Source organism: Microtus pennsylvanicus, chromosome 3 (genome assembly GCF_037038515.1).
Source record: "Microtus pennsylvanicus isolate mMicPen1 chromosome 3, mMicPen1.hap1, whole genome shotgun sequence".
Lineage (NCBI taxonomy): Eukaryota > Metazoa > Chordata > Mammalia > Rodentia > Cricetidae > Microtus > Microtus pennsylvanicus.
The window spans coordinates 54289066-54311606 of record NC_134581.1 but is presented as its reverse complement, the minus strand read 5'-3'; the positions used below and the strand labels follow the sequence as shown (position 1 = coordinate 54311606).

General features: G+C 47.7%; 1 protein-coding gene across 5 annotated transcripts in view; it reads left to right on the top strand.

The window, feature by feature from the left end:
- Dapk2 (death associated protein kinase 2) overlaps window positions 1–22541 on the top strand; it is a 118774-nt gene that overhangs the window by 57437 nt on the left and 38796 nt on the right. For 3 of the 5 annotated variants that reach the window (XM_075965414.1, XM_075965410.1, XM_075965411.1), the window contains exons 3-4: window positions 10017–10238; window positions 19905–20043. In XM_075965414.1, the coding sequence (XP_075821529.1) occupies window positions 10017–10238; window positions 19905–20043 (361 nt within the window). The remainder of the gene's footprint in view (window positions 1–10016; window positions 10239–19904; window positions 20044–22541) is intronic. The other 2 variants (XM_075965413.1, XM_075965412.1) reach the window with 2 other exon arrangements.

Genomic DNA, 22541 nt, shown 5'->3' with positions numbered 1-22541 from the left:
GCTCTGGTCTTGAAATTGAAGTGGCAAATATGATCAGATTCATGATTAAAACCTAGATGCAGTCTTTGGGTTGTGTTTCTCACTGATACATACATGTGATATATTATTGACATGCATCAGAGAATCTTAACAAGAGAAGATGGGATAGGATAGAGACCTGAAAGAGAGATTTTTGGTCCAGTGCTTTATCTTCTGATGACAAATCTAAAGCCCCAAGAGATAACACAGTTTGGAATCGGGTGGTAGGACCAGGACCCCTAACCCTGCGTTTTGTTCACACGTGGCCTTCGCCATTCACAGTCCTTGATGTTGAGAAGAGATGGCGGCCAAACGATGGTCAGGAAGCAAATTGTGAATAAAAAGTTCTCAGAAATTCTGGGAAACAGCACCCGCCTTTAAGTTGCTAACAGTTGAGTATACCAGAATACAGTTACAACCAGAATCCCTCAGCCTATAACCCCAGCATAAGGGAAGTGGAGGCAAAAAAGAGTGATAAGTTCCAGGTAGCCTGTGTTACATAACAAGAATCCCCTGGGCCTTAACATTCAGTGTGCTGGGCTGGGGATATAGAGGGATGTGCTAGCAACAACAACAAAAGCCAAAACCAACTAAACACACAAAAGCTCCAGCAGAAGGTGGGAATGCTCTGTGCACACTGACACACATATTCACACCTATCCAGTGTGAGTTTGGGGAAAGCAGAAAGATGTGTATCTAAGTAGTTTCTCTACTTGACCAGTGTTTGCCTAGGCTTGTTACTAATTTTTTTTAAAGTCATTAAAATGCGAACATGTTACTCAGCAAAGAGGTTGGGTTAGCTTTGGAGTCCCTTGTCACCTTGTATGAATTATGAAAAGGAACTGAAAGATTCACCAGAGTTGCCTACATGCGGTGGGAGGGTCTGCAGGTTGGGATGGAGGTATTCGAGAAGATGAACCATTTCAGCCCATTAATGAGGGATATAGGCTAACAGCAACAGGAGAAGCATCCTGGATTTTCCATCTTTGCAGTCTTTTCCTTTCTGTAAATGTTTCTTTCTTTTTATTATTATTCACTTACTTATGGTGTGGGCAGCATGCCGCGGCACACGTGTGGATCTCAGTAGACAACTTGGCAGAAGTTGGTTCTCCTTCCATCAAGGAGGTCCCCTCTGGAGATGAAACTCAGATCATCGGGTTTGGCGCTTTAGCCCACCGAGCCATCTTGTCGACCTGCAGTCCTTCTCTGCTTTGCAGCCCAAGCTCTGTTCTGTATGGACTAGTCTCTAAACGCTAAGGGAAGTTTGAACGAGTGCTGAGCTGCGTTTTCAATGGGAACACTTCCCTGTGTAGTTCAATCTAACTTGGACTGAACCAACTTTATTTTAGGAGGTGTTTGTGCACCCTGTGCATTTGACAACAACGTGAGATCTTGCTTATGTCTCAAGATCGGTCCCATCCCTCAGCTCCCCTTGGCTCTGCTCAACAATTCCTTCCTTTTTGTGCTTTAGGAACTTTTTTTTTCCTCACAGGAAAAAGAAAAAAAGACAGAGGAAGGAAGTCAGTCTTCAGGGCCAGAGAATTAAATGAGCTAACCTCTGAAAACAGCTGCCACAGACCAGCACAGAACAGCACCTGGGACTGGGGACTGGGACATTTGTGGGTCAGGCTTCAGTTCTCTGGAAACTCCTAATTCCTGATCCTTATCTTACATATTTCTTATTTTTCTTCAAAAAGATTTTTTTTTAAAAAAAAACTTATTTCCGTGTATGAACATGTGAGTATATGTCCACACAGGCCAGAAGAAGGCATTAGTTTCCCCCTGGACCTCAAATTACAGGTAGCTGGAACCTGCCCAGTGTGGATGGCAGGAACCAAATTTGGGTCTACTAGGAGAGCAGTATTTCCTTTTAACGGCTAAGCTATGCTCTTTCTCCAGCCCCACGTTTCTTACTCTCCACCCTAAGTCTGCCCTGATGAGTATGGTTCTTAAAAGACAAGATGGTTTTGCAGAGCATTCGTGTGTTCTACTTCTGTTTTATTTTCATTTGCATCTTGAAACACCCTTGGGATCATCTAAATTCATACTTCCGTGTTTTAAGAAGTACTTCTCAAACTGGGTTCCCTGGAGCTTTGGGGGCTTCACAAAACCTTTATGTATATAGTGTTCTATCTTCATGTGTGCTTACATACCAGAAGAGGGTACCAGATCTCATTATAGATGTTGTGAGCTACCATGTACTTGTTGGGAATTGAACTTAAGACCCCTGGAAAAGCAGTCAGTGCTCTTAACCACGGAGCCATCTCTCCAGCTCCTCCACAGAACCCTTAAAGGCTGGTCTTCAGAGGTATGGGAGTGGTAGATAGGTGGGCTCAGAGTGTTTCTCCTACCAAAGAAACATGGCCTCTTATCTTGTTTACCTATTGGGCTTCTATGAGGTTTTTTTTCCTGAGAGAGGCATCTCCACCCCCAAACAAATGTGAAAGTCATGGTCAAGAGCCTAGAAATGCCAAAGTCATGTGCCAGGGAGGGGAAAACATTCCTCAGATAGCAGAAAGACTCTTTGAATGACTACAGGCCCTCTTCTACCTGTAGGTTCCTTCTTGGCTGCTATTTCTGTTGCTCCTGATCCTCTACCTGCTGTGGGTGCTTCCCGCTTCTTGTCTTGTTCCTGACTCAGGGCCCACCCGGCTTTGGGCAAAGTGCTGCTCCCCGCCCCCCTCACCTGCTTCCTGCTCTGACTTCTGACAACACTGTGTTTCTTTACTCCCCTACTCTTCCTGCCTTGGAGACCAGTGTCCTGAAGCGTTTTCTGTCTTCCTGGACCCAGATCCTACCAGGAGACGCTGCTCTTCAATGACCATAGCAGTCCTTACAGCACTATTTACTTTGAAGCTCAGGTTGGGATGCATCAGGGGTAAATGAGGTTTTTGAACCCACTGGGATTGGGAAATGGAGGTGCGGTGATCCAGTGAGCAGGAGACAGGGTTCGCACACATGGAACCCTGGCTTACATGTGCTTTCAGATTCCTTTCATTCACGTTACAGTGTGGTAAAACTAGAATATTCCTGCCTGTGTTACATACAAAGAATCTGAGGTTGAGACTTGTATGATTTGCTAAAGACAATAAAACCAGAACTATACCCTGACTCTTTTGACTCTTCTGGATTTGGGTGATTGTAATTTATGAATTTGCATGTATGAGATTAGAAACAGGTTGGTGGCTAAGACAATGGGGGAATACACACACACACACACACACACACACACACACACACACACACACACACACCGCACACAATTTTTGCAGTCCTGGTCATTGAACCCTGGGCCTTGTGCATGCCAGATAAGCAGTCTCCCACTGACTCATAGAGAGCCTCAGCCTAAAGAGTTGGGAGTAGCTTGGCTGGAGGATGGTTATGCTGGAAACAGTTGGGAGATAAAAAAGGGCAGTTGGGGCAGCCACAGAGGCCCAGCATCAGAACCTAGCCATGTAGAGTGTAGAGAGGCCTCAGAGACACCATCCCCAAAGTGGCTGTGAACCCATGAGAATTAGGCTAATCCAGTTCCTGAGTTCTGTGGATTTGACCTGCTCCTGCCTTTGACTGAAGGTTCTTTTCCCTCTGTTGAGCTGCAACTTGCGTTTCTAAGCATTATCCTTGCCCTATGGCCCTGAAAACCTGCAGGGTAATTCCAGAGGAACTGTGGTTCATTGTTCTCTGGGTGGGAAAAGGAACTACATCGGTGACTCTGGGGAAGCAGGCAGAGGAACCCTGAGCCTGGGAGCTCTTCCTAATCTTCTCTCTCTGGCTCAGACCTGTTATTCTCTGCTGCTCTGCCTCCTCTCCATCTTGACAAACTTCTTGAACTCACTTCATGGACACCTGAGAGTTGGCTTAGAAAGGGAATTAGTTAGACCAAAATTCATTTGTAGGATTTACAAAACCTCCAGCAGAAGCTGGGCGATGGTGGCACACGCCTTTAACCAGCACTTGGGAGGCAGAGGCAGGCAGATCTTTGTGAGTTCGAGACCAGCCTGGTCTACAAGAGCTAGTTCCAGGACAGGCTCCAAAACCACAGAGAAACCCTGTCTCAAAAAACCAAAAAAACAAACAAACAAACAAACCAAAAAACAAACAAACAAACAAAAAAACCCCTCCAGCACCTCAGCACCTGGCCCCTGGGAGTTGACAGAGCAGTCTGGCTGGCAGAGAGAAGGGGGTGGGTGGGCAGTTAGCCTTGATGTGGGCATAACTTAAGGGGCCAGTTGCTTTTTGAGAATTTAACATCAGCAATAAAACCTAGTTTTTGTTTTTGTTTTTTGTTTGTTTGTTTGTCTTTTGGCTTTTCAAGACAGGGTTTCTCTGTAGCTTTGGAGCCTGTTCTGGAACTAACTCTCGTAGACCAGGCTGGCCTCAAACTCATAGAGATCTGCCTGCTTCTGCCTCCTGAGTGCTGGGATTAAAGGCGTGTGCCACCACCGTCCGGCCCTCCTGTGGTTTATTTAAATTATTTTTAAAATCACCTGTGTTTTATTTTCTCCAAGTGCTGGCCGTATTAGACAAATCAGAGTTAAAATGCTGCTCCACAAGGCTGGGCGATGGTGGCACACGCCTTGTTCAACGACAGAGTGTGTGCTTAGCATGAGTGAGGCCCTGGTTTTGATCCTGTGTACTGCAGAACAAACCTTTCTCCTGGGATGGGCCCTCTCCCGACTGCTGGGCATTCCATTGCAGGGAAGTTACCTTGAGAACCCTGATGCAGGAATCAGAAGACTAGGACTTGTGTTTATACTACTTTACCCAACTGTCAAGTTGCTTACCTTTTCTTATCCTTAGTATTCTTTAGAAATTATATTTATTTTTGTATTGCTGGACGTGTGTGTGTGTGTGTGTGTGTGTGTGTGTGTGTGTGTGTACAATAGTACTGCATTCATGGAGAGACAGCCTACAGGAATTGGTTCTTTCCATCATTTGGATCTTAGGGATCCAGCTCAGCTCATCAGGCTTGGTGGCAAATGAATGAAAGATGAGGACATGACTGCTCCAAGGTGTAGCTGAGAAGGTTTACTGTAGATAAGAGGGAGAGGATAGGCAGAGGAATCCTGAAGGGTCATTCGGCCTGCACAGCAAACACTTTATCCATTGAACCATCTTGCCAGCTCTAGAAAATGGAACCAAGATTGTGTCTTCGTGTGTGTGTGTGTGCTTATATATGTATGTATGTATATTGTGTATATATATTATTATTATTGTGTGTGTGTGTGTAAATGGCTGTAGAATTCACCTTTAAAGAGAATGGCTGCATGTGTAACAGTATCCACATGGCTTTATTACTCTATCTCATGGTATGATATTTGGGTCATTTGGGGATTATTCTCTCTTGGCAGCGAAGAGTTTGAGAGGGTTGAGTCAGCCTTTTCCATGCAGTGTTGGGTTTTGGGGTTGGGACATTACCAAACCCTGAACCACTATCTAAAAATATATCATGGGGTTCCTAGGCAGATAACAGGGGAGCCCTTGTGAGGTGCAACCAGGCCTAGGCAAGTTCTGGAACCAGGCCTATCTGCTAGTGATCCTAACAGGTGCTGAGTGTTTGGGGAGCTGAGCCCTCTGCCCAGGAAGAGGGGTCTTCAGGAGACTGTGTTGGCAGAGCATGGACCGTGCCCTGTGTCTTGTGGTTACTGTCCCTTGATAAAGCCTCCTACATGTCTCATACCAGCTTTAGGCACCAAGTTCCCCTGCCAACACCATGGTCCTTTCCCCTGGATGGTCATGACCTTTCACAGATATTGTGGTTTTCCAAACACTCCTCGAAGTTGCGTGGAGCAGGCCGTATCACACACACCCCACCTCAAAAAGGGAAGAAACTGAGGACAAAGGAGTTAAATAGGCTGCTTGGAGTCATGATCAGTTAACGGAGAGGCCCTGACTAGAACCCAGGACTCGCAGCGCCAGCTCAGAGAATCTGAGGGGAAGCCTTTGATTCTGTCCACAGTGAGCTTTCTGACAGGAGGTATTCTTGGGTCTCTGAGTTAGTATCAGCATAATCCAAGGCTTGGGAGTCTGCTCGCTCCTGCATCTTACCCTGAGCGGCTGTCCTAAGGCAGGGGAGCCCTTGCCATTTGTCCTTTACCCCCATAAACCTAACTTGGTTGCTTATGTGGGGACCTCAGCTTCTGGCTGCAGAGGCTTCTTGGGGGGCAAAGGCCTGCGGTTGTCACTGTCTTCACCTGCTTTTGAGTCTACAGGTGCCTTCTGATGGGCATCGTGCTACCACCGCAGATTCTGCTTCTGTGCATGTGCAGTGGCCATGGAGTAGTCCACTGTGCATGTTAAACCTAGGACAGTTGTCTGTCTGTCTGTCTCACTCCATCCCCACTCTACACACACACACACACACACACACACACACACACAGAGGTATATTGTTTTTTAAGAATTTCAATGGCCAGGATATTGCTCAGTGGTAGAGTGTATGCTTTGCATGTATGAGTATGTGGATTCAATCCCCAACATCTCCACTCTTTAGCCAGGTTTGGTGGCACACACCTTTAAATCCCAGCACTCAGAAGGTAGAGGCAGGCAGATCTCTGTGAGTTCAAGGTCAGCCTGGTTTACAGAGCAAGTTCTGGAACAGCCAAGGCTACATAGATAAACCCTGACTCAAAAAACCAAAGAAAAAAATTTCATATATGTATTCTCCCTTTCTTTTCCCTCTAACTCCTCCCATTCCCCAGACTCCCTTTCAGATTTATGGTCTCTAATTCTTTAAACACATACTGTTCGTCAACATATTGACCACAGTTTGCATAAAGCCAGAAGACATGAAAGCGGCTGTTAACCTCTTCTACAGCACTTTGACTTTGCTGATGCCAACAAAGGCGGTAGAAACAAACCTTTCCCGGGGGCTCCTGAAAACCAACATAATTGTCTTGCTTTGTAGATTTCCTATCACAGAGTTATGTCCATGTCCCCCTCAATCAGAACCTGATGGCCCTTTTCCATCTCATTTTCCCTGTCTTCTTGAATAGTACAGGGTTAAAGAAGGCCTCCCAGGGAACGTGACATCAAGAAGGCTGGCCAGTGATAGCAGTGACCCTAGTGGGGTTCTTTATCTGCAAGGGAGAGCTGTTCTAAGCCCTGGTTCCCAGCACAGCTACATAAGAAAGTTACACAGGGGCAGGGGACAGGAGTGCATGCTTGTAATCCCAGCGATGGGGAGGCTAGGGCAGGACCACCTTGAGTTCAAGGCCTGCCTGAATTACATGGTAAGGCTCTATATCATAGAAGCAAAACCAGAATGAGACAAAAAGTTAAATATCTTCCTCTCCAGGCCATAGCCCAGAGCTAACTCAGAGACTCTAGACTTGAAATCTCGATCTCCTTCGTTCTAAAAATTCCCCAGAGTGTTCTAGAATGCTGCCAGGGTTGACACCTACTGCTCTGAAAGAGTCAACTCATTGTTTAGAATAGAAGTATTTGCACATCTGGGAGGTGTGCACTGGAATCAGGGCAAAGGGCACTTTTAAAATGACACCAATCCCCTGGCCATACATTCCAGACTATCTGAAGCAGTGGCTTCCGTCCTTGTCCACACCAGCTGTTCCTGCTGGTGGTGAGCCAGCGTACAAATGTTTCCTTTACAGCCGCCTCACAGTGAATCATGACTCCCCTTTCACAGGTCAGGAAACGGATGCTCAGAGCTGGTAGTGACCTGACTGACCCATATGACCGCATAAAGGAGGCCCTGAAGCAGGTCTGTCTAACCTTGAGACCTGTCCCAGTTGCCCAGACCCCACCCATTGCAGCATGGGCCTAGTGGAAAGTTTTTCTCCTCTTCCTAAAACAGTCAAAGGCAAGGGGGCCCTTCCGGAGAGAAGAGAGGCTTCAGGATGCCTGGGGTTGCCAGCGTTTGGTTCCATCCTAGTTACCCACTCTCGGGGTGCCTCCCTTTGGAGGGAGGAAGAATGGGTCTGCCCTGCTCCTTCTTCTCACTCTTATCCTGAAGAAACCGAGAGCCAAAAGCAAATACTCACTTTTTGAGAACTTGAGGAATTTTTCGGTCATGTGACAGAAAGCCATGTCCATTTCCTTCATAAGACCAAAGAGATGCTACATCAAGGTGACCTGGAACCTTTAGCTCTACTTTCCTACATCACGTTTGTACCTTCCCAGTTCATGACATAGTCAGTGCAGCCTGAAGCTGGGAACTGGGGGATTCGGGTGTCAAACCGAACCCTGTACCACCAGCATGCATACAACTTAAAATCCTTGAGTTCCACTTTCTCCATCAGTCAACTCACTCAGGATTGTGGGGGACACCCACAGGAACTCTGAAATGCCAGGCCTGTCAGCAGCCTCTTGCAGCATCAGAAGGAGAAGAATATGCTGCCCCAGTGCTGACCTAAAGCTTTGTTAAGTGTTTGCTGGCACCCACTCAGGAACCTTCTGTCCCCAAGACCCAGAGTGGCTCCGCGTGGCCATCTGTGTTAGAAATCACATTGAATATGTACACCCTGGCCTTCCTCCACCTGCATGAGCCCCTCGTGTGTGGACAGCTCAGAGTCAATACTTGGAGCTGGAGAGCTGAAACATTAGTTAGTGGATGGTGTAAGGTGAATTGGCCCCAAGCCTAGTTCCTATGGTCCTCTTCTCTTCCAGGGCTCCTCTGCACCTGTTGTCTCTGCCTTTGTTCCCTGTTATTTACCAACCAGCACAGGACACATGCTCACAGCGTTGAGTGAAGGGCGAAGGTGGAGAGATGAACGAGTTTTGCTTTTGATGATGTCTCTTAAGTGCTGGTCGTAGGAGGCTGTTTAGCTGTTGGCTGTCTGCTTGCTTGCTCGGCCAGTTTATTTAGAAGACCATCTCTTTAAAGATTATTCTAACAGCAGAATACTGTAGATGCAATGTCATTTTCCGAGGCTGGGACAAATACCCGGTTTCTCACAACTGTAACTTTTGCACCAGCTCCACTCAGAGAGTGCATCTGGGCTCTGGATCCAGTGGGCCCCTTACGAAGACAATAAGCAGCATAATAAACCTTTCTGAGTTACCTAGGCAGTGTGTGTTATACCCAAATCACAGAGTTCCCCCAAACCAACTAGGAGACCGAGTCCTATATGTTAAAGCAAAGAGCCTTTATTCAAGCTTAAGCTTGGACTCTCGGTCTGTCTGACGCAGCGGTTGAGAGCAGAGTCCAAGCTTGGTTTCGGGGGGACTCCGTGATCTGGGTATAACATGTGTACTTGAGGGGAGGTGGGGGAACATAGAGCAATGTGGAAGGTGAGAAGGAGGACCTCGGAGGGTAAGGAGGAGATACTAGCAATCCCCACGGATTTAGATCTGTCCCAGCTCATGGCTGAATTGAGACGAAGAAGCATGGACTGCCTTCAGAGCACTCAGGGAGGCTGGCTCAGGGCGCCTTGGCTCTCTGGCATAGACACCATTTCATGGTCTCCATCTTAAAGAGCCTGAGCAGGGTCCTATCTCCTGAGAAGCTTTGTGAGCAGCTGGCTTTGATGTCTGGTTTTGTTATTCATTCTGTCATGAATCGCTTGACCTCTCCTTACGCCCCAGTTTCCAAATTTTACCACTCCCTGTTCACACTGTGATGATGATTAACTCTGCCAAGTGGTCTTCACCCCAACCCCCATCCCAGTCAGGATTCTTACCAACCCAGCCTGTTTATGGACGTAGTGACTTTAGGTGGCAGTTTAGACTTGGCTTCTAGCTGAGGCTTCATAAGGGCAAGGTTAACCAAGTCGGTGCTTTCCAGGGTCTTGGTGATCACCTTTGTATACCAGCAGCAAGGGTAACATCCCTTCCTAATACAATGTCAAGGTCTCGTAGCAATGGAAGGGGAATCCCAATCGCTGCCCTGTCTCAGTCACTGCATGTTGGTCAGGCAGGGACACTGGCCAGTGATATGCCTTTCTGTCTTGGTAAAAGAATCTGGTGATTGTTTGGTAGTCAGCATGAGGGTCACTTCTCCAGGGGCTGCACCTTAATTGTGTGGGTCCGTGTCCCCACAGCGGCCAGTTTGCCATCGTGAAGAAGTGCCGGGAGAAGAGCACAGGGCTGGAGTATGCGGCCAAGTTCATCAAGAAGAGGCAGAGCCGGGCTAGCCGTCGGGGCGTGTGCCGGGAGGAAATCGAGAGGGAGGTGAGCATCCTGCGGCAGGTGCTGCACCCCAACATCATCACGCTGCACGACGTCTATGAGAACCGCACCGACGTGGTGCTCATCCTCGAGCTGTGAGTGGGGCACCAGGACCCATGGTCGCGGGGGGATGTAGGGTGGGCAGCCGAGATAGGTCAGGGTGGTGGAAGCTCCGGCCACAGGCCCCAGGACTAACTGCAACCAGACCAAACCTCAGCCCAGAGAAGATACAGTTAGTGGTAGGCAGTTTCCCTCTGCTTCAGTTGTCCCATCCTCCTCCTAAAATGGGGCCAAAGGAGGGGGTGAGCTTGCCAAGTGGTAAGGATAGCGAGTAATGGCCTGACTCTTATTTTCATTGGGTCTTGAAGGTCACAGAAACCAGTGATTCTGGCTTATTTCTTGGCCAGAGGAGCATTTATGAGGGTGAGAAGGAACAGAGGGTACTTGGGTAGCAGATACTGTCAGAGCATCTGTCTGAAAGAGAAGATGAGCATCCTTTCAACTCTCCCGAAACCCTTCTCTAGCCCTTCCCTGGGAAAATCAACTACACTGGCACTCTGTTCAGTTCTTGCACTATTATAGGGATCGCTATTATTTACCCAGTAACCCACCTCACTGGTCAGTAGCTACTGTTTAAAGAGCTCAGCTAAACCCTGCATTCGCAAGGTGTCTTGTATTGCTCAGTCCTGGCTTTAGTGAGTCCTCTAAACTCAGAAAGGTTATTCTATATTCACTCTGCTTACCTTATCTCACCCTCATAGTGACACAACCACAGAAGCTCTTAGTATACCCATTTTACAGACCAGAGCACCAAGAAGTCAGCATCCTATAGCTGGGAAGAGCAAGGCTGAGACTTCCATCCAAATGGCTTATGTAGGCAGCCGTGCACATGAGGTGGTACAGCCTTGTGATGGCCTTGCTGGGAAGGACTTCACAGTGGCTGGTGGACTTTAGTTAGGTGACACCAAGACTCCAGCTTGGTTGTCTACTCTGATGTCCTCCTGAGTGGAGCTTGGAGGGTAGTAGAGTCTGAGTCAGGCTATGGCACAAGTAACAATAGCCTTATCCAGCCAGTTAGCAAGACCCATGGTAAGAGGATTCTGAGCCTCAAAAGCATGTAGTACACTTCTGTCAATCAGCACAACAGTGGAGTGTTTGTCCCAGAAATTCTTGATTTTGTGAACCAGGAAGTCTCCTTAACCTGTTCCAGATAGAGTGGACCGCCTGACATTCAGATTGCTCTAATTCGAGACTTACCTGCATGTTGGCAAGATATAAATTTATCTAGCAGAAGGGAATTCGCATCCTCCCACTTTGGATTCTCGCATCATCGACCTCAGCGTCTAACTGCATAGAACTGCCCGTGCTTTCGCCTTCTCTAGGGCCCGGGGTCCTCTGTGTTTCAGCCATGGACCCCTCTGCAAAATGAAATAGTTACTGTCTGTGCCTCCCTGACCCTGACAGGAGCCTGATGATACCTTCCTCCGCCCCCAGGATGTTCAGTCACAGGGACACTCCACATGGCATGCACTAAGGCTAAGTGTCTCTGGTTAGCATCCTGAGTCCCAGCAGATAGTGACAAGCCCATCTTCCTGGGAAGGCCGGAGTCTCTTCTTTAAAGGGCTGTTTATTATCCTCCACCCCTACCCCAAACTCCACAGGAACTGCAAGGAAACGCATCTATAATCCTCCAGTCCAAACACAGCTACTTGTGTTTCTCTGTGGTTCCTCCCAATCTTTATCACTTTGTATATAATTTTACAATTTCCTGTTCTACTTTTTCTCTCCAACTAACAAAATCCCATATATAGCTTTTCCCCATTTAAATAGCTGTGTCACGTTTCATTAAATTACACACCAGTGTTTCTCTGTTGCTGGACATTTGCTATAATTTTCCAGCTGTTACCCATTCCCCTTTTCTTTTGAATTAGTCATTTCAGCTGACTCTCCAGGCCTGGAGGATTAAGTTAACGGTGGGCAGGTATAGGCTCTTGGTGACTTCACTCCCAAAGGATGCAGGGATGGGGCAGTGTTTCTGTTTGTCTTCAGCCTTAGTGACTATGGGTCATTTGTTCAAAAATACGTCTCTTTCATTATTCATCTTTATAGTTATAGATCAGTATCTTGTCATTTTAATCGGTGTTTCTTTAACTGCTGGGAAGATGGTCTCCCTCTGTTTGTGGAACCTCAGCATTTGGTCTATAAGATGTTTCTGCCCTATCTCTAGTTCTCCCAGCCAGGGCTCACGATCAGCCAGTACTGATATACAGTCATCTTGTGAGTGCAGGTGAACCATGGGTAATGTCAGTTCCCACATAGATGCTCCCCCACTTGCTATGCTGGTTGAGTTCTGGCTGTCCACAGCTTCTGTCTCCTCCTTTACTTCTAGGCTGCCTTGTTGTGCTTGTGATGTCTGACTGAGGAAAACTAAGGGTTAGACCATGCTTGTTGGGCTCCAAGGAGGATTCTTAAGGGAGGAGGACTTCTGGGAGGGGGAGGACTTCCTAGGGGAGGAGGAACTGACTTCCTAGGGGAGGAATTCTAAAAGTTTTTGTTTGGACTTGGTGACTCTTGTTGGGCAGTGCAGAAGTTTTTGGCATTCGGGTCCTCACTGGACAGTAGGTTTGCCCAGTGGCTGGACATAAGTGTTATTGTCCACCTGTTCACTTTCAGAACTGGCTTGTTTATTCAGCGGTGATTTTCTCACACGGCATCTCGCTAATATAGTTCAGGCTGCTCTAGACCTCATGACACTCCTGGCTCAGCCTATCAAGTGCTGGGTTGACAGACGTATGAGTTGACAGATGTGTGTGGCCAGATGTGTATAATGTGTGTGTACATGCATGTGTTCAGTATATGTATACATGTGTGTGCGTGCACCTCTGTGTGTGGCGGCCAGAGGAGGACATCCAGTGTCCTGCAGTACCATTCTCTGCCTTATTTCCTTGAAACGGGGTCCCTCCCTGAAACTGGAACTGGGCTGGCCATCAGCAGACCCCACTGAATCTCCTGTTCCTGCCTCCCACACTGCTAGGTTTACAGGTGTGCATGACTACCCAGATTTTTACATGGGTGCTGAGGATTTGCACTCAGGTCCTCATGTTTGCAGAACAATTGCTCTTACCCACTGAGCCATCTCCCCAGCCCCTCACTTGCAGTTTTAATGGGTACTGTTTCCCGTGCCCTCTTTAGCAGCTGTTGTCTGGTATGGTGCTTCCTTTCATTTCTGCTGAAGGAGCCAGTGCTAGAAGACATGCGGAGCCCTGACCCCCGCTCCTTTCAGCTGTCTTTATCCCATCTGTGGCTGCAGAAGCACCTGCTTCTGGTCATAGCAGTTGAAGGGAGGATTAGGAAGGATTTGTGTTTGTAAAGTTGACTTCTGCATAGCGCCAAGACTATATCCAGAATCTCAGTATGAACTCATGTCCTGTGTAGAGAATGCTCCTTTACAGCTCTAAATGCCCTGGGTCCTCCTGGACTCCAGGATGGCAGCAGATGATGCTCTGCCAAGTGTCCTAAGCGGTGCTGATGCTTCCTAGTTTCCTAGGCCCAGCAGCTGTGGCAACATTGTTTGCCCGTCATTGCTTGTGCAGGTCATTTATATACACGTCACCAGAGTGCTCTGGACAGCATTCACCAGGTGTACCAACTGCAGGGGAGAAGGGGTCGACCCCGAGAACACTGTAGCAGAGAACAACCAGACCCTTAGCCTTCGCTTTTCATATTAAAGCTGGAGAGATTTGGTTTGGGGTGTGAACTGAAAGAATCTTGAAAGGAGTCCGGCGAGGGTGGTGCAGGCCTTTAATCCCAGCACTGGGGAGGCAGGGACAGGCAGATCTCTGTGAGTTTGAGGCCAGCCCCTGTCAAAGAAGAAGAGGAGGAGGAAGCAGCAGCAGCAGCAGCAGCATCTTGAAAAGAGGTGGGAAATGACCCAGGACAAAGGTCTCAGACCCGAGAGACTTTTAGATAAAAACTATGTTGCCAGGTTTGTAGTGACTTTGATGTGTCCCGAGTAACTTGGGCTTCATGCTGAGGCGAAAGCCAGGTGAAGGGGACCTGTGGTGCCCTTGATCTCGTGTGATCTGGCCTTGAATCCTGGTTCTGTCAATTATTAGCTATGTGACCTGGGACAAGTCACCTGCTCTCTTTGGCCTTCAGTAATCTGCATCCCTCCAGGTGGGTGTGAGGGCCAAGTGAGAGAATATTCGGGAAAGCGTAAGGTAGGAATGGTGAACTTTAAATTGTTTTGAGACCTCCTTCAGCGCTGCCACTCTGTAGTGAGACTGCACCTAGTGTTTACTTCAAGGACTTCTCAAGGGCCTCCCAGTATTGATTCAGCCTTGTGTCGGGAGTCCTCCCAGCCTGAGGTGCTCGGAGACATCTTTTCTCATTCTTGTTTCAAGAAAAAAAGCTGGTGTCCGGGAACTTGCGCACTGCCCTCCCCAAGGTTAAGTTTGTGAAAGGACTGGACCCCCACCTTAGCCTGGGGAAAGTGGCCCTCAAGTCACCCTTGCAGCAACTGTGAGGTTGCCTTCCCCAAATCAGAGTGAGGACAGGATGCTGGATGATGTTGCCATGAGACACAGAAAATGCTATGCTAGACTCCTCCCTAGCAACCACTCGCGCCCCTCACGCTGAGCAGGGAGTTCCTGCGACTTGGACAGCATGTTTGCTTCATGAGTATTTGTGTCCCCCTCTCCTTGACTTAAACACAAGCCCTGTTTCTGTGGTAAAAAATACCCCCACAAAAGCAACCTGACGGAGGACGGGTTAACTCTGGCTCTTATTTTGAGGGTGCAGTCCATCCTGGCTGGAAAGGCATGCTGGTCACATCACAGCCACTGTCACAGATCAGAGAATGGCGCGGAGCTTGCTTCTCTTTTTCATTCAGTCCAAGAGAACTGAATATTGACCACATGTAATTCTAAATGTTTTAGTAGTCACATTAAGTAAAAACTAATAGGTGAACTAATTTTAATTATATTTTTTATTCACCCCAATACATACTGACTTTAATATGTAGCCAGTGTGAGTTATTAATGAGTATTATATATTACATATATATATAATGAGTAATATATATTAATATACATATTAACATATATTAATTCCTAGTCTGCATAAGCTGAAGTGGATTTGACACTTAGAGCACACATCTGCTTGTACTGATTAATGTGAACAGCAGAGGCAGGCGGATCTCTGAGTCTGAAAACAGCGTAGTCTACAGAGCGAGTTCTAGGCCAGTCTGAGCTACAAACCAAGACCCAGTCTTAAAAAAACAAAACAAAACAAGCAAACAGAAGCCAGTGTCTTAGGAGAGAACACCTAAGTCAGTCACGGGAGGGGTTCAAGGTGATTCATTCTGGGGCGAATTCCACTTTAGTTAAACAGGAACGTCACACAAGCACCGTGGTTTAAAAGTCGGTGTGTGGTAGGCATAGTACAGACATTTCTATCCCAAAAGAGCAAATTCAGGGGGAAAATGAGTGACAAGCCTCGAGTCAGTCTAAGACCCCGAAGCTTCAGAATCACCTTGGCATAATATTTTGCCCTTCAGGCGCCAGGACACACAGATTCCGCATAACAGCTTTGGGTAACCCTGCCCTTGTTTTTGCTGGGAGCAGCCCACACCATAGCCCTCACAGGTTGGAGCTGCATGGATGGTACATGCACCTGTGGGTCTCAGGGCAACCCCATTCCCATGGCCTGCTGGGTATTACTGTAGTGGGTGCTCTGTGCTTTCGCCTCCACCCACACCACAGTTCCCTTTTCCACCAAACACTGAGGCAGCCTTTGAAATCCAGGTGGAAGTAGCCACACCCCTCACAGCTTTGCTTGGCACCCAGCAATCTCTTCAGGGGCCAGTGGGAGCCACACCTGGTGTGACTGGTGAGCATGGCGTGAGAGCCCAGGAAACAGAGGCCTCCACAGGAACCAGTGCTGGGTAGCGGCAGGGCTCTTCCTTTGATAGGGTTCTGTCCTCCCTGCTCTGAATGTGGCCTTGATGGGAGTGGAGCTCTTTCCCTATATGAAGTCTAAGATGGCTGGAAATCATTATCTCTTTGCCTTGGACAATAGGCCCTTTGTACAGCTGACTAATCGCCCTCATTGTCTTGATGAATAACACCTGGCCAGCCTCCTTTGGGCTCCCTAGCCACACAAATCTCCTTATCTAGCCGTCCTGGGCCACACCTGTGTTCTCCCCTCCACAGAGTTTTCTCCTTTGTTTTCTTCCCAGTAGGAATAGGCTGAAAAATTTCAAACTTTTGTGTTTTCCTTATTTATTTTATCTAGCAAATCTGTTTAAAAATACTTCTCTTTGGGCCAGTGAGATTGCTCTGTGAATAAGGGTGCTTGCCACCAAGTCTGATGACCCGAGTTTGATCCCTGGGTCCCATATGGTGGGAGGGGAGAACCACCTCCTGCAACTTGTACACACACATACATGCACACACACACACGCATGTACATACACACATGCATGTACGCACACACACGCACACACACACGCATGTATGCACACACATGCACACACACATACCACATGCGTAGACACACTGAGACAGACACACAGAAATACACACTACATTTTTAACATTCGTCCTCTTCTTTTACATTTCAATGTGTTAAGAGAAACCGGACAGCCTCAGCAGCACTGTGACTAGACATGTTCTTAGCCAGATATCCAGTCTCATCACTCACAAGTTCCACCTTCTATTAGACACTAGCACATGAACAAAATTTGTCAGGGGATACTCAATCACACTGTGAACCCCGAGTTTGCATTTGTGTTAAATAAAAGTAACCTTGGGTCAGGAGGCTGAGTTAGCAGCTAGCTGACAGAAATAATCATGGAGCATCAGGGGCATCAGGGAGAGAGACACAGGAAGTAGTAGGGAGGGATTCGGAGTGGCGCAGCTCTTTCTGGTTTAGCGAAGCAGAAGCATGCGTGTTTCGGAGACACCAGCAAGGAAAGAAAGCTAGCTAGTTGTGACCCAGCCTCTTTGAGCTAGCAGGTTTTCACCCCAGCCTTTCAATCTCAAATCTTATTCATAATTAGAGCGATAGAGATTTAATTAAGGCTACCTTTAGTGCAGTGACAGGGCCAGTGCCTGCAGGAACAGAATTCCCGCAGGCTGCAGCCTGAGTGGCCAGGTTAGAGAAGCAGGTGGGTAACTGTGGAGTTGCGATTGCTGCCTGAGACAACAGTAGATTAAGGCACCGCCACTGTGCCAAAGCTAAAACAACAAAAAGTCAATGAAATTTCTCTGCTGTTTTATTACAAGAATGGTCGGTCTCTCTTCCATTGACTGGTGGCACATTCCTCCATTCAGCCGCAATCCTCAGAATGACGGTGCCTTCTGCATACATCAACATCCCGTTCAGAACCACTCTGACACTTCTAGGACGCTGAGGCTCCCCTCCTCCCATTCTCAGCCTTCCCCTCCCCAGATCTTCTCTCTGCAGTTCATTGATGACATTGAAGCTGTAGTCCAGCGTGCGTTCCACAACTCCTGGGCCTCAGCTGCCTCCTGCTTACTTCTGAGGCCACTTCCATGTTTTTAGTGTTTGTTTGGTCATAATATCACCCCACTCAATACAAACGTCCTAAATTAGGTTCTTCGAGCAGCTATATAGTAAAATACCACTGGTGGCTTTATCAAAACAAATTTATTTCATACACTTCTCGAGGCTGGGAAATTCAAGATCAAGGCAGCTGGAGACTTGTCTGGGAGAACTTGTTTCTTAGACAGTGGACTTCCTGGGTAACTGAAAGGTTTATGGGTTCATAGAAAACACTGGGGCAGGTTGTCCTTTTGGGTAGGAGATTTAGTAGAAGAATGATTAGGGCCATAGATCGACAGGTAGACATGCTAAGAGTTTTGAAAAGAGTTTAGGCCCGTAAATGCTAAGTAATCTCTTTTGTAGGTTTCAGAGGGGACAGGGTGAACCCATACTATGTAGTTGACATAAGTGCCCATAGTATATGCTTGCTATCTCTGATTCCTTGGTGATAGGGGAAGGGGAAAGGTTCGGTCCTTTAATTATTTTGTGTGTCCAGCATACGGGGTGTGGTGCCTGAAGCTTCTGATTGCTTCGGGAACTTATAAAGCTTCTCTCGGGGAAGTGAGGATTATAGACACACAGGCAGCCACGGTGGGGCACCTGTTGTTTCTTTTATGGCAGCTGCGAGGGTAGAGACAGAAAGAAGCCTCAGTGGCTGCTGCCCAAAACTACCAGTTATGACCTCAGCAACGGCAGGTTCTTTATTTCATTCCAACTTACTTTTGCTTCATTTTGTCTTTGTCTTTTTTGAGTTAGAGTCTTACTCTTTATTCCTGGCTGGTCTGGAAGTGACTCTATAGACTGGACTGGCTTCAAGTTTGTGACACTCCTCCAGCTTTTGTTCCTCAAGTGTTTGAAACTATGGGTGTGTAATTTTAATTATTGCACACACCACACTTCACACAATATTTGTAAGTTACAGAAGAGCTAAGTAAAGAAAACATGGTATATAGCATCCTTCTACATAGCTCTGTAGCAAGAATCCACCAGAGTCTGGGAGAGGTTCAAAAGAATTTATTTAGATATATAATAGGGGCCAACACTCACTGGTACATGACAGTTTATTATACAGTTATTCTGCCCAGGGGGGGAAGAGCACAGACAATAAGCCTCTTGCTCTGAGCAAGAGACAAAGGCCCCCCCTCAAGTTTATCAGTTGTCACATAGCTGATGCCCGAAGGCTATCAGCAGCATGAGTTCAACCTCTTGCTCCTACGTGCGTGCGTCCACAAACGTACACACATTCAGCGCAGTGTGTAAAGGGTCAGTACGAACGCAGAATACTCTAAGAGATCAGACGCTGGGCCTGGTTATCTTCCACGTGGCAGTACCAAGAGCAGGGGAAATCACGCTTCCCTGATTCAGGACAGTTAGGAATTTGTTACTTGGTGATCTTCAGGGCAAAGGCACATTGGTGCCCATGAGAGTGATGGGATGGTGTGCCATGCTGTAGTCTGGTTTCTCCTTTCATAAATCTAGAGGGGAGTGTGTCATTCATTGGTCTGGCGAGGGAAATGAATTCCCAGGAGATAATTTTTATTAACACAGAGAAGCCACTCATCACTCTCTGCCTTCTGGGTGTGCGGGGAGAGGGCACTGGTTCACATGGACAAACAAGTTAGCAAGTCGGGGGCTGGGAAGATGGTTCAGCAGGTAAAGGTGCTGGCTGCCAAGCCTGACAGCCCAAGTTCAGTCCCGGGAACAAACACAATCGGAAGGAGAGAACTGACTCCAGCAAGATGTCCTCTGACTTCTGCCTGTGGGCCATGGCATGTGTTCCCCACCCTCACCAATTAACTAGATGCCGGGTCATTCTACCTCAGCATTTATGCCCAAAATGGAGTAACTGAGGATGAACTGGGCTCTGTGGAAAATGTAATTCAGTACAGGGCACAGCCTGCTCTTTGTGGGGAAAGTTTAATACCTGGAGTTAATGACTGACCTGGGCCTAGAGCACTAACAGAGGTCTTTCTGGGAACATGCTCATAGTGATTCTTGACTGCGAGGTTCAACAGAAAGAATACAGAGACAAAGCCAGTATTCAGTGATGATTAGACCAAGGTTAGTTCCATGCAGGGCAAGGGGGATTCTGTTTTCCAGAGAATCTAGGTTAGGTGTAGGACCTGCACCCATCAACCAGGCCCCTCGGCATACAAAACTAACTGGGCCTGGCCCTCCCCACTGGTGTCTTCCAGAGTGTCCGGAGGAGAACTGTTCGATTTCCTGGCCCAGAAGGAGTCGTTGAGTGAGGAGGAGGCCACCAGCTTCATTAAGCAGATTCTGGATGGGGTGAACTACCTTCACACAAAGAAAATTGCCCACTTTGATCTCAAGGTCAGTAAGGGGAATAAAGCAAAAGACGTTTCTAAGAAGAAGGGACTCTGTCCCCTTGTCATCCATAGCAAGGGTCCAGTTCTCAGAGGCCCCCTCTTGTAATGGTCAACCTAAAACCCTGACCTTGGGTGCAGTATGGCCTGTTGCAAGTATCCACCTGTTTCACTTCTCCTCTCAGGTCTTCTGCCCATGGGAGCTGACATAAGATGCTCTTTGATCAACTAGAAACACGATCTCTTCCAGGGAATAGATGAGGCATGATTCGAAACAAAACAAAACCAGCAACAAGAAACTTGAAACAAAACCCATTTCACAAGAGGAAATTGACTGACAAGGAAGAGCTAAGTCATGAGTGGGCAGAACCAACAGGGTTTGCAGAATTGCACAGTGTGGCCTTCTGTCTCCTCACCAGGGCCATTGGCTGCCTGCTCCTACCTCACCCCAAACCAGAGCCGTAAGACGGCTTCCAGGGCCCACCGATCATTTGTGGTTACAGCTGTTCAGGGTCAAGAAAGTTCATCAAGACCACATGTAACTGCATAGAGTATGACTGTGGTCAAGGCAGGATTGGCTTCCTGAGTAACTGAGCTCAGGCACATGCACTGATGGTCTCTGCAGGTAGCTGACTCATGGAGGTCCCTTCCACGCATGTGCAGACTCCTGCTTATGGGAGGACACCTACCCGCTGTTAGTCATTATTTCCTTATTTGCTTTTGAGTCATGGTCTTTTGTAGCCTAGGCTGGCTTTGAACTCATGAGTCCCCTGCCTCTGCTTCCCACGTGCTGGGCTTACACGAATGTATCGCCACACCTGGCTGTCTATCCAGTGTTCTCTGCAGAAAGCCCTGTGCTCTTTTGTGTCCTGGGCTTCTCTCCTCTTTCGTAAGGAGATCAATCAGTTGTGACAGAGGGAAGCTCTGGGGAGGCTGGGGAGCCTGAAGAGCAGACCTCCAACACATCCTGAAGTTACCAGAGAGGCTGCATGGAAAAGCAGTTCTAAAGAATTGACGGGTTTGCAGAGGGATGGACTGTGTACATCACAGTGACCACACAGTTCATTCTCTGGAGTACAGAAGAGGGGGTGTGTACGTGTGTTATCACAATGACCACACAGTTCATTCTCTGGAGTACAGAAGAGGGGGTGTGTACGTGTGTATCACAGTGACCACACAGTTCATTCTCTGGAGTACAGAAGAGGGAGTGTGTACGTGTGTATCACAGTGACCACACAGTTCATTCTCTGGAGTACAGAAGAGGGAGTGTGTACGTGTGTTATCACAGTGACCACACAGTTCATTCTCTGGAGTACAGAAGAGGGGGTGTGTACGTGTGTTATCACAGTGACTGCACAATTCACTCAGTGGAGTGCAGAAGAGGGAGTGTGTACGTGTGTATCACAGTGACCACACAGTTCATTCTCTGGAGTACAGAAGAGGGGGTGTGTACGTGTGTATCACAGTGACCACACAGTTCATTCTCTGGAGTACAGAAGAGGGAGTGTGTACGTGTGTATCACAGTGACCACACAGTTCATTCTCTGGAGTACAGAAGAGGAAGTGTGTATGTGTGTATCACAGTGACCACACAATTCATTCTCTGGAGTACAGAAGAGGGAGTGTGTACGTGTGTATCACAGTGACCACACAGTTCATTCTCTGGAGTACAGAAGAGGGGGTGTGTACGTGTGTATCACAGTGACCACACAGTTCATTCTCTGGAGTACAGAAGAGGGGGTGTGTACGTGTGTATCACAGTGACTGCACAATTCATTCTCTGGAGTACAGAAGAGGGGGTGTGTACGTGTGTATCACAGTGACCACACAATTCACTCAGTGGAGTGCAGAAGAGGGAGTGTGTCCCTGACTGGGGAAGAGGCCAGGAAGAGGGCAGGAGGCAGGTAAGAGATGCTAAAGCAGAGTCAAGGAGATGCCCTTTACCCTTTACCCCTTGCCCTTTACCTTGAGAGATATGAGGGACAGGTTAGCAGGCATATGTTTCAGCTTGATTCCCTCTGGCTGGGAAGATGGACGGAATGGGGCCAGCAGAGCAGCTGAGGGCCCAGCAGTGATTTAGATGAGGTGTTCGGTAACTCAGAGGTCAACCTCACAATTGCCTAGGTGCCTGACTCTGTGTGATGGTGGAGGGGAGACAGTGTCCACAATGACACCAGGATCCAGAGAGAATATGACATTGCTGGACTTAGTTCCCATGCATGGATCCCTGTCCCAGCTCTTATCCTATCGTGGTCTCCTCCTGGCGCCAGTTGTCACAGTATTTTGAATTACTTCTACTGAAAATGTCTTACTGAGTCCCCTCAGTCGTCACAAAATAAAAGTTGGAGGCCCAGTGGAGGGTGGGACTGGGCAAGCTTTTGGATAGCGGATGGTGACACACCATGGGGGTGACATACTAGGGAGGTGACAATGGTCTACCTGGATTGCACCTGTGTTTCCTTCCTGGTAACACCATAGGTAATTAAAGCTTATTTTCTTGGGTCT